General features: G+C 39.1%; 1 protein-coding gene across 15 annotated transcripts in view; it reads left to right on the top strand.

Moving 5' to 3' along the window:
- The window catches only part of kiaa1109 (KIAA1109 ortholog), a 153,708-nt gene that overhangs the window by 16,162 nt on the left and 124,922 nt on the right, over positions 1-12,624 (top strand). For all 15 annotated transcript variants that reach the window (XM_034210023.1, XM_034210028.1, XM_034210026.1 and 12 more), the window contains exons 9-17: positions 1,671-1,750; positions 1,988-2,138; positions 4,619-4,775; positions 5,133-5,211; positions 6,446-6,537; positions 7,164-7,281; positions 7,762-7,917; positions 11,246-11,343; positions 12,091-12,275. In XM_034210023.1, the coding sequence (XP_034065914.1) occupies positions 1,671-1,750; positions 1,988-2,138; positions 4,619-4,775; positions 5,133-5,211; positions 6,446-6,537; positions 7,164-7,281; positions 7,762-7,917; positions 11,246-11,343; positions 12,091-12,275 (1,116 nt within the window). The remainder of the gene's footprint in view (positions 1-1,670; positions 1,751-1,987; positions 2,139-4,618; positions 4,776-5,132; positions 5,212-6,445; positions 6,538-7,163; positions 7,282-7,761; positions 7,918-11,245; positions 11,344-12,090; positions 12,276-12,624) is intronic.

The following is a 12,624-nucleotide window of genomic DNA, read 5'->3' as shown; positions in this document are numbered from 1 at the left end:
CACACACACACACACACACACACACACACACACACACACACACACACACACACACACACACACACACACACACACACACACACACACACACACACACACACACACAACCATTTGTATTGTATTATTGTATGAGAGAGGTTCCAGGTTGAATTGAGGCGAATATTTGTAATGTTCAGAGGTTGTTGTGTTTAATATTCATGAGAATATTTGTCATTGTTCAAATGATAATAAACATTAGCATAACGCATATTTGTCCACTCATATGTTGATAAGAGTATTAAAAACTTGAAAAATATTCCTCTAAGGTACATTTAAAACAGATCAAAAATGTGCGATTAATTTGCGATTAATCGCGATTAACTATTTTAATCGACTGACAGCCTTAATTCATGCATAATAATTTGTACATGATACGTTTTATAATAAAATCATAAATCGATTAAATATTGAGAACAACATTAAATATTCAATCTACATTAAATTGGAATACTTTATTTACCTGGGGGGAAAGATACTCCATTAAAATAAAGAAAATGGATTAAAAAAAGAAAACAAAAATGGAACAAAAACACTTATATTAACATGAAATGAAAGATAGAATAAACGTTGAATGGACAGTTGCTTCATTATAGAATGTAAGATAAATGAATAGCTAAAAATAAGGGTTTTAGTAAGAGGTTTAAGTAAAATGTTCAATAATTTAATAATAATATTTATATAATTTATAATAAGTTACATTTGTGGATTCAAAGGAACAATTCTGAGTGGCACAGTTTCTAAATCTATATGAAAGATCAGGCTGTATACTCTATATCTAAATTGAGCAACTGATCATTGTTGGCAGTATGTTTTGATAGGCACTCCTTTTCTCTTGACAAACCTGGCAGCTTTAACGGTGTTGCATTAGAAGCAGGGAATCCATTATCTGCACTTGAGCTTAATGAAAGGACATGGAGAGTAAAATTGCCTTTAGCCTCTGTGATTAAGGAGCCACTCTCTATTGAAACCTGGCTGCAGCCTGCGGGAGCCAGCAGAGACTTTAACCTCCAGCAGACCTTGATGAGTCTTCAAGCTGTCCACAGAAAGGAAGCAGACATATCCAAGAGAACAGACACTGCATTTATATCATGGTGCCAGAACCTACAGTATTTTCTTTACATTCATTTGATATCAATATTATTTTTTTTAATCTTTTTATTAAACATTCTTACTTTAACTTCTTCTATTTCTACAAATATATTTTACATTTGAGTTTTTACTATTTTATTATTTATTTAATTTTAATCAAATATATATATTTTGATTTGACTTACCTCTTACTTTAACTTATTTTGTTTATATACATTTTTATTCCATTTTATTTTAATGTTGTTATACACTTCTTACTTGAACTTCTTCTTTTTATAAATATCTTTATTTAATTTGTCTTTTTATCATTTATTCTTACTTTAATTTCTTATATTTATATATTTGAGTATTTTTTATTCCATTCTAAAATGGTTAAATAAAGTATTACTTTTCTGATTGAATGTGGAATGAATATGTCATTGATTCGTTGGGTGCTTACCTGCTGTGACCCTGTGACCCTGTGACCCTGCTGTGACCCTGCTTTGGATGCATTCCTAATCTCTGCATATAGTCTGTAACTAAGATCTTGATTTCTCCTCTAGACCTCCCAGACTGATGGGTGAAGGCTTTGTTGTCATGCAGTCCAACGATGTCGACATCTACTACTACCAGGATGAACCCGGTAAGCTCAGGCACACACTCACAAAACAAAGTCAAAAGTAAATGAGTCAAAGTTACCGCTTCCGATCAGTGACAGATGTTGATAGTTCTCTTTTTGGCTATGGAACAACACTCTACACTTCAGTGCTAACAGAAGTTGAATTTATTTAAGTCCTTACAAGATCATTTTGTAGAGTTTTGCATTTTTTGTTTAGTAATTGTTCTCACGATAATGTAATGCTTACATGTGTGTGTGCAGGTCTGGTGCCAGTGGAGCAGGAGGGGGTGGAGGAGGCAGAAACGTGCAGTGAGGGCGATAAGCTTCAGGACCTTCCTCCATGTTGGGGTCTGGACATCGTCTGTGGAAAAGGAACAGACTTTAACTACGGCCCCTGGGCTGATCGTCAGAGGTGAGTAATGATCATGCACATACTCTGTTATTTATTGAAAGCAGACCAGTGCTAAGGCCATTTGATCAAGGGACTATGTGCTGTCATACTGTATCAATCCACAGAAATAACTGACATTGACAACAATGTCAGTTGTCGTAAAAAAAACACATTCGTTGTCCTCCATTAGAAAACACCATAGAATACCTTTTGTGGAAAAGTAATAGAATAGAATATAGAGAAACCTGAACAAGAAAGCACGAGAAGGAAAGAGGTTAAGAGACTCAGATAAATCATTCGTAAGTGAACAGTTAAGGGAACAGCAGAAGAAGTCAGACAGGAAGTAAACACTATAGGGAACAGCAGAAGAACTCAGACAGGAAGTAAACACTATAGGGAACACGTTACAGTAAACCTCGATCAGGGCTGACAGTATTTTAATTAACGTTGCTCTTGTAATACTTCCACTCGTGGTTAAGCGCTGGGCTGACTCTTTTCTCTTAGAGGAAGCAAAAAGAACACATTTTTAAATAGATACAATCATATATTGTCCCTCAGCACAAATACAATTCCAAAAGTATGGAAGTCAGCTTATGTCCTGCCTTTACTAAAAGGAGGGGAGGCCACCTTATTAAATAACTATAGGCCAATCTCTAAATTGTCAGTTATGGCTAAGGTTCTTGAACGCCTAGTGAGTGAACAAGTAAAGGGGTTTTTATGTAAAAATGACATCCTGTCTAAACATCAGTCAGGCTGCAGAAAGCAACATAGCACCATCACTGCCACAATGAAAGTGGTGAATGATATTACGAGTATTTTAGACAAAAAGCAGAGTTGTGCAGCTCTATTTATTGACCTTTCCAAAGCGTTTGATCCCGTCGATCATCGCATTTTGAAGCAGAGGCTGGTCAGTATTGGCATATCCAGCCATGCAGTGGGGTGGTTTGTGAACTACCTCTCTGAAAGGTCCCAATGTGTTCACTTTGATGGGCTGTCTTCTGAGTGGTTAAACATTGCTAATGGTGTTCCGCAAGGTTCTGTTTTAGGTCCACTTTTATTCTCCATCTACATCAACAGTTTAGGTGAAAATGTGGATGAAGCTACTTTACATTTTTATGCTGATGATACCGTGATGTATTGTGCAGGTCCCTCCATTAAGGAGGCTGGTGTTAAATGACAGGCTGTTTTTAACATTATTCAGACTCAGCTTGCTGAACTTAAGCTTATATTAAATGTTGATAAAACCAAGGTAATGCTCTTTACAAAAGCTAAAAAGGCACCAGAGCCTGTTTTTAGATATTGCAAGGAATAAAACTTGAAGTGGTTGCCTGTTATAAATACCTAGGTATCTGGCTTGATGACTGTCTCTCTTTTAAACTTTATGTCAATAACCTGCTTAAAAAGCTGAGGGTTAGACTAGGTTTCTTTTTCAGAAACAAGTCCTGTTTCTCTTTTGAAGCCAGGAAAAGGCTAGTCTCTGTGACCTTTTGACCTGTGCTGGACTATGGTGATCTGATCTATATGAATGCACCTGCCAATTGCCTGGTCAAGTTAGATGCCGCCTATCACAGTGCCCTGAGATTTGTCACAAACTGTAAAGCACTTACTCATCACTGTACCCTGTATGCAAGGGCAGGTTTGCCTTCACTAACCGTACGGAGGCTCAGTCACTGGTACATTTTTATATACAAAGCCATGTTAGGGAGACTTCCATCTTATATCTGCTCACTGATCTCACGGCAAATTGTAAGTGGCTACTGCCTGAGATCGAATGCTGTGGTTTTATTAAATGTGCCAAGTGCTAGGACTGTCTTAGGGAAGATAGCTTTTAGATGCGCAGCTCCTCTGTCTTGGAACAGTCTGCAAAAGGAATGGAAGCTGAGCAATTTGGTTTCACTAAATGTTTTTAAAGCAAGGATAGATGCTATCCAATCGGAAAGTGTTGGAACCTGTAAATGTCACTAGCTATGTAAACTGTAGTTGCTGTAAATATGCTGCATGATGTCCTTTTTGTTTTTCTGTTGTTTTCTGTTTATATGTATTCATGTGGAACCTACTTGCAGCAGGTCACCCTTGAAAAAGAGATCAATGATCTTAATGGGATTCACCTGCATAAATGGTTTGAAATGAAATATTCATCACAGAATTGTGAGTCAAATCGTTAATCAATTTTGTAAGTAGCCATGTAATAAGCGTAAGCATCATGCTCAGCCTGTCGTTTTTTTTTTTTCCAGTACCGAGGGACATTTACAAGATACCCATCCCTCAGATTGAGATTTTCTTCAGTCATTCTCGCACCATGTAATTGATAGGGAAATTATATCCTAGCAATATTGGCAAAACTTTGTGTTTCAAATTCCAAAATGTAGTAATGTTATGGTATATCCAAAATGTCTGTGGTCGGGATCTGATGATTCTCTCTAGCATGGCAGATTTGAGACTCCAACTTTTAGGGTGTACAGAGATGGTGTTGCATTTAAATGAGCTCCCCCTCTCCTCAGGGACTGTCTGTGGAAGTTCTTCCTGCCAGCTGACTACCAGGCCATGAAAGTGACCGAGGATGCCGAGCCGGGCAAACCCAGGCAGATCCAGGCCTTCGAGCTGCGCATGAACATCATCGCTGACGCCACCATCGATCTGCTCTTCACCAAAAACAGGGTGACTCCTCTCTCTTTGGATCTTTCTTTCTCTTTCTCCATTTCCTCCATGCCTCGTCATGTTCCAGCCGTCGATATCGGTTTATGTTTTATGCTTTCTCAAATGTTCATTCCCGGGCAGTGCTTGGCTTTTCACCAGGCTGAGTGTGTGAAATGCATACTAAACATCAGCACAAATGCCTGTTGAATATAAACATGAGATGGCTTGATGCTCATGTTATCACCACATGTTTGAGTTCAGATTCGGAGACTTTGGGTTTTATTCTTAAGGGAGTGTGTCAGTAAAGAATTGACAGCCTGTGTGACTGTTCTTTTTTCTCTTTCTCTCCCCTTGCTCTGTCTTCATCCCTGTTGCTAGGAAACCAACGCCATCCATGTGAATGTAGGCGCAGGCTCTTACCTGGAAGTCAACATCCCCATGACTGTCAGAGACAATGGTAAGCGTAATAAAAAAAAAAAACGAGTACACTAAAATGTCACCACGTGTATCAGTTCCCACAATCTTATTTAAATTGCTCATTTAAACAACAAGGAAATTCAAATTGCTTCACAAAAAACATTAGAGAATGCATTTAATGCAAATGTTTAGGTTCATATTTTTATTTAGTGTCTCTACTGTGACATGTCTCCATGCTTTAATGTTCAAAAAGCTCTTTATTTTTCTCATCCTGCCTGTGCTGCAGCACCTCTTTTCACCCTCTGTCTGAAACCAGAGCCCAGTCTGCTCTGATTGGTTAGCTGGCCAGCTCTGTGATAAATCAACCACCTTAGAGAGGTCCCGCCCCTTAACCTACCACGTACAATATGTTGGAGCACTAGCCAATAGAAGTGCGAATGTTAAAGAGTGATGTTGCTATGTTACTGAAACAAAGGAGTCCAACATATTAACCATGATAGGCCAAGGGGCAGGACATCTCTAAGTGGTTGACCAATCACAACAAAGCCATTGTATCCAAATTGATTAACAAACACTTCAGACATACCAATGGGAATCATTTGGAGTTTAGTTCCCTCTGATTGGTATTTGCCTATTTACCCATGAGCTATAGTCCCACTAATTCAAATGTACAGGTAATCATTTTAACCCCAATCACAGTGTAAACTACCTGGCTGTAAAAAAAGCGCTACACATTGTGCTACATTTTCATTAGGAGGCAATTATTGAAATTTGAACACGGTCAAATTGTAGAAACTACGAAGAATTGTCTTTTTCCGAGTCTCCATTGCTCTTCAATCACTTTAAACCACACACACACTTTCTAAAGTCACTCAACTTTTCTACCCAAGACTCCAGAGTGTGTGTAGTGTAGCACTTTCTTCACCTTGTGGCTTAAGGAGCTAAATGTCATCCTGAAGTGTTCCCCCTCTTATACAGTAATACAGACTCAACATCAAGTAAAACCATTTGTAATATAACTCCACAGTCAATCCAGAGTGAAACAGCTGACCTCGGGAACCATTCAAGTTTTTAAATGCCTATAGTTGTGAGGAATGTAAATAATGTATCGCACTGAGCTCAAAATAGGGTATCAGTCATCAGTCAGTGATTTCGTCTGTCTGCAGAAATGTCGTTTTTGTGCCGGTATATTGCATTATTTGTAAAAGCAGAGCCCTAGCTTTGGGTTTTGAGAATTGATGGCTGTTCTTTTGTGTGCCTCTCCTCCCCCCCAGGCTACTCTCCTACCATCAAAGGGCAGCTGCTGCACGTGGACACCACCAGCAGCATGCAGTACAGGACTCTGCTGGAGGCCGAGATGCTGGCTGTAAGTACACTTTTAGTGGATTTTTGACTTCTCAATCGACTTTAGTTGATCTAACCCTGACTCACATTCTGCCCAAGATCACTTCAACGTGTTAACTGCACAGGGTGGGATCAGGCCAATGACCCTTTGGTAGATCATTACAATAGCTGCCCGTTAATGCAAATCCATTTTTATTTTTTCCTTTTGTGTGTGCTTGATGTTTCTTATTTCCTTATTTTTACGGTATAATTTCTCTTAGAATGTTAACTCTATGTATGCATGATAATGTATCAAAGCAAATTCCTTGTATGTATATCAATCAATACCATTGTGTGTATATATATATATATATATATATATATATAGAGCCCAATATCACAAACTATGCATTTGTCTCAGGGAGCTTTGCAGTTTGTACAGCATACAACACCCTCTATCCTAAGACCCTTCCATCGTAAAAGGAAACATTCCCCCAAAGATAGATGTTATTGGATTAGAAAAGATAATAACTGCCATAGGAAAAATATGATAATGTGAAAGTATATAATAAAGGACCCCGGACCTACTATGCAATAAACCTGGTTCTGATTCTGCATATCCAAAGCTTCACGTGAAATCGTGTCCTTCATTTCTCCTTTTTACTGCAGTTTCATGTCATAGCCAGCTACCCTCGGGTGTGGAACATGCCTCAGTCGTGGCAGTGTGAGATCGAGGTGTACAAGGCCACCTACCACTTCATCTACGCCCAGAAAAACTTCTTCACAGGTGAGTCCTGCAGCAAACTGCCTCAGCCAATGACGCTACAGCATTAAGCACTGAGCATTTTGATGGTCAAATTTCACATCTTTTAATTGTGTCCTATATGTACACACAATTACAAGTTATGAAAATAACCATGAAAGAAGAATCCGAATGATTGTAATTCTCTACACAGTATTTGTAAAGAATAAGATTAAACTACACAATGCCGAAACAAATCATTAATCAGGTGAATATTTGTTATAACATTCCTGCGGCATGCATGGGAATTAATTACAATGTTTTGTAATTCTAATGTAATATATATTTCTCAAATGTTGGTCTAATAAATTCGCTAATCGGTATCGAGAAAATCCCTAAGTAGATAACCTGGCGTGTGGCAATAGTCAGAGACAGTCTCATTTATTTTGGCTATATCTGAGAATAAATCCCAATCAGTGCATCTCTCCTTGTTTCGCATCTTCAGTCTTCTTTCTTTCTTTTCAGATTTGATCCAGGACTGGGCGAGCGACAGCGCCCCAGACATCTACTCCTTTGTGCCGTACTCCTGGAAGTTCAAGGTGCTTTTCCACCAGTTTGAGATGATCTGGGCGGCAAACCAGCACAACTGGGTGGACTGTTCCACCAAGCAGCAGGAGAATGGTGAGGAAGATGCTCTTCTAGATGCAACATCAGCATGTATTCACTTGTATCTTAACTAGCTGAATGCAACCCTAACCAAAAAGAGAATTGGTAGAGTATGTCACTTGTTAAGCGCTTTTACCCAAAGAGACATACACTCAATAATGTTGGCAATCCTGACAAGAGCAATTTGGGGTGAAGTGTTTTGCCAAGGACACAACGACATGCTGACTGCAGTGGGGATTGAACCAGATCAGCGCACTACCCCACTGAGCCACATCCTCCCTGTAGATCAATATTTGTACTCAAAACGTGTGTTTATTACCAATGTAATGAGCAGCCGGTGAAAAAAAGCATGACATATTTCATCTTTAATCAAATACGTCATGCGGTACACATTATAAAAGTACAATGAGTAAGACAGAAATGCATTCCCTGTTGGAGGAAGATACATCTCTTGTTTATACAGTGAGGGGCCTAATGCGTGCAAAGCTCTTATCATCTGCAACATATTTCTGTGACAATGCGCAAACATGTTGACTCGCACCAGAAAACATTGGCTCATTATAGAGACATATGTGGTGAAGATCATTCTGTGCCAATGAAGAAAAGCAGAGCAAAAAGAGACTCATGTCAGAGTAGAGGCACAAAATACATGAATGAACTCCAAAATGAGCACATTTGGGCTCCATTACCACAATAATTTAACCATTTTTAAGTCAAATACACTAGGGCTATTGGGTTAACTGCAATGAATTTGACTGATAATTGTAATTGTCATTGAATTTTTTGATAGGATCTGTACCAAACAAGGATGTCTTATAAAGTCTGAAGATTACCATTTGTATGCCGGTGCTGCAATAATACATTGTGCGGTCCTAAAGTGCTCAATGTCTCTCCCCTTTGACATATTATCTCATATAATTGACAGGTTTAAATCCAAACGTTATTGAGTGACACACATTGTTACTCTAGAGCAGGGGTGCCCACAATTTTTTGGGCTGGTGAGCTACTTTTGAAATGACCAGCTCACCGAGGTCTACCAACCAAAAATATAATCCCAAATTGCAAGGGTTGCTGAATAACACGTTTTATTTATACATGGGATAATAGGGCTGCAACAAACGACTCATTAATCTATCGATTAATGAAACGATTAATCGACTATTCGGACTATTCCTGTATGGCTTGCACAATTTCTCAAACGCTCTTGTTTAGCCATCAACTTTTAGATTTAGCTTGAGGTTGTTTTAGGCATGTGGAAACTAACAATGAAGACAATAAAGATGAATACTTGATTCAAAAATATATATATTATTAAATTAACTTAACAAATTGTGAACAAAATTAACATTGCTTTTTATTTAAATAAAATAAATAATATTTCACATCAAAAGAAACAACAATGTTTTAAAAAATCGTATTAAATAATCTGATGGCAGAATTGTAAACAGAATAGCTGAAACTTTAACAAAATAAATAACTCAGTTACCTCTAATCATTAACCCATGTTTGTATCATTGAGTTAACTCCGTGTGTTGCTGCTAGCATACATAACACCTGACGTGGAAACGTTACTCGTGGATGGGGGGGCTACAGGGCTACTAGAAAGACAGTGGAACCCGGTGCATTCCTCCGTCTGGATGTGGTGCACTTTTGCTAAATGTTTGACACATTGCTCGTGTTACCCCGCCCTCACATGCTGAACACTATTGGCAACGAGCATTGTCCACCTCAAGACGGGTAACATTTAACCATTTAACCACACCTTGGAGCGCTTCTCTCCACCATCCCCGCCGTGTGTTGCTGCATGTAGCAGCCGCGTGTGTGTAAACTGCCCCGCCCCCTCGCACACAGACGGGGGAGAGAGAGATCTTGTCTGAAAGATCAAAAATACACCGACCATAGACGCATTTGTTTGTGTTTTTGCATGTTAGAAACGAGTTGGCGACACTAAGATTGCGAGATAATATTTGTGTAGCAATAATACATGACCTTTCTCTTTCTCAACTCGCTACTCGGAGGGAAGTCGCTGTCATGCCTTGTGAACACTCCGATAATGCCTCTCCACGTTACCTTTCTTTGGCAGAGCGACGCTTGCTTTACAAATAAGGCAAATAACCTTTGAATGTGACATCACAACAAAATATTCTTCCTCCCATTCTGGGTGGAAGTGGTTTGTCTTTAGCTTCTTGCTCGGTCCCGCACTCATTTTGTTGTTTGTCTCTTGTTTGTCTCTTTAACTTAATTTGAGTTTTCCCGGCACTCGACTGATTTTGTATCGCTTTGCATTCTGTGTTAACAGACTGGTTAGCGATAGGTTGCTTTTTCTGTCAATCAAGTAAACTCCTGAATTAAGTGGCAGGGAGGCCAAGGGAGGAGGGATCTGTTTTGTCTATTTTAACGGAGCTGGATTTATTTTTTATGAATGACTCGCGATCTACCAGCATTGCCCCCGCGGTCGACGTACTGGGCACCTCTGTTCTAGACCTACCCTAATAGACGTGTTTAGCATGAGCTTTCACACTAAGGCAAAACATTATAATTGAATTGTATTTATTATAATTGCATTATTTTTGTATTGTTATTTATTGTTATTTTATTCTTTTTAAAATATATTATTTAATCGTTCTGGTTTTATTTAGTCATTTGTTGAGTCCTGCTGGTTTTAAAGGTCCCATGTCATGCTTTTCCGGTTATTACCCATCCCCTTGTGTTATGTAGCTTTTTCTGCATGTAAACGGTCTGCAGAGTCACAAACCCTCAAAGTACACCATGTAGCAAGTACAACTCTAACACAGAAAATACCTGTCTATGCTGCCCCAGAACGCCTCGTTGGACATTTCTCTTTTTCTTCCTGGGTACAGTCCCAGACCAATCCGTGGAGCTCCTCACACACACACACACACACGCACGCACGCACGCACGCACACGCACACACTCTCTCTCTGTGACGCGCTTACACTGTAGGTGCGCCGCGTTGGGGGGGGGTGTGGGTGCTAGTGGAGCCTCGCAGAACATTGAACAATATAAATGTATTCTAGTAGACCTCAACAATGGAATTATGATCACGATCAGTAGAAATGGCCATGACATGAGACCTTTAAGTGTTTTTTTTTCCATCCCAAATGTATGTGTATATGTATTTTAGTCTTTGTTATGTTTTTAAGCATTAGCATTAGCCCTAAGGCAACAAATACAAAATAATTCACATCCTGCCATGAAAGCAATCGATGAGTTAATGCCTCTCTAGCACCGGACGCTTACAGGATACTTGCACACACTGTATGTACTCAGCTTAATCCCGGTGCATTGCAGACTAATCAACATCATTATTGATCTCCCATAGTGTACCTAGCAGCGTGTGGCGAGACGCTCAATATAGACTTCACTTTGGCTTTCAACGAGTTTGTTCCAACCACCTGCAACACCCGCTTCAGCTTACAGGTGAGGCACACTCCCAGTGAACATGATTGGTTCCAAAATGTTTCCTTTTTTTTCGTGTTTTCATACTGATAAGCAGAGGTCGAAGAAGCACTTAAGTTCAAATATAAATACTTCAGTGTAAAATGTAACTCAAATAAAAGTACAAAAGCATCAAAATAAACATATTATTTTATTATATTTATTGGAAGATTTTTTTATGTTACGGCTGGTAAATGTGGGATTTATTTGAATTAATTTGTATTATATATATTAACCTTTTTAATCATTTAAGGAAGAGGGTCAGGGCCACAGTTATTACTTTTTACTGAGAATTCTGAATTTAATCTTGATTACAAGTAGCTCAATATTGTACTCAAGGACAGTACTTGAGCAAATGTACTTAGTTATATTCCACCACAGTTAGTTAAAAGCTGATTTTTGACATCAAGATGTACAGTATTTCTACGGACTCATAGTTGTGAAATCGTTAACTATGTGGGTGTGTATACCATTTATTTGAGAGCAATTTAATAGTTTTGTAAAGCTTTTAATGGTCTTATGCCTTGGTATTTATCAACTTTGAACCTACGAACCCTTTAAAACTCTCAGGTCTTCTGCTGCTGGCCTTTTTATCATACTTAAAGCAATACCACGGTTGTGGAACAGCTTCTCAGACTTTGGTTGGTTTGAAGTGTTTTTATTTCAGTATCAAAAGACCTATTTAAATAAAATTTGATTTGATGATATGATGTGCGTTGCCCTCCTCAGGCCGAGGATACAGACATGCGGCTGTCCCTGCCAGAGTGCCATCCGAGCCGCTGCCCCCTCCTCACCCTGGCCAAAGACTACCAGAACGTTAAGCTGCCCCCAGACATGTTCATGCCGGGGGAACACCACAGCGCCCCCCCTCCCAAACCAAGCAAGTCCCGCTGGAGGAACATCACCCACGCAGAGTGAGTTCAACCTGGGAATTATCTCTGTTAAGTTGTGGGCTAACAGCAAGTGCGTTCTCAAAGAGCAGGATGAGTCATCATCGTAACACTGACTCACATCGGGTATAAAGGAAATGTTGCAGAGGTAGTAGGTGGTGAGATAAAGTGAATGTACCACTAACCTTCACTTTTTATGTGGTTCAGCAGTTGCTGTCCACGGATTAATAGCCTGTATAATATTATTATTTTATAAGAGGTGTAACCCCTGTCCTTTTCACTACAGCCTTTTTCCATTCAAAGCCTTTATTATGTGAAGACAATTCAAGACATTACATCCAAAGATGTTAAAGAATTTTAAAACAGTTTTTCA

Source organism: Gymnodraco acuticeps, unplaced genomic scaffold (genome assembly GCF_902827175.1).
Source record: "Gymnodraco acuticeps unplaced genomic scaffold, fGymAcu1.1, whole genome shotgun sequence".
In the NCBI taxonomy this organism is placed as follows: domain Eukaryota; kingdom Metazoa; phylum Chordata; class Actinopteri; order Perciformes; family Bathydraconidae; genus Gymnodraco; species Gymnodraco acuticeps.
Note: the sequence above shows the minus strand (reverse complement) of the source record. Positions and strands in the feature narration are given on the sequence as shown.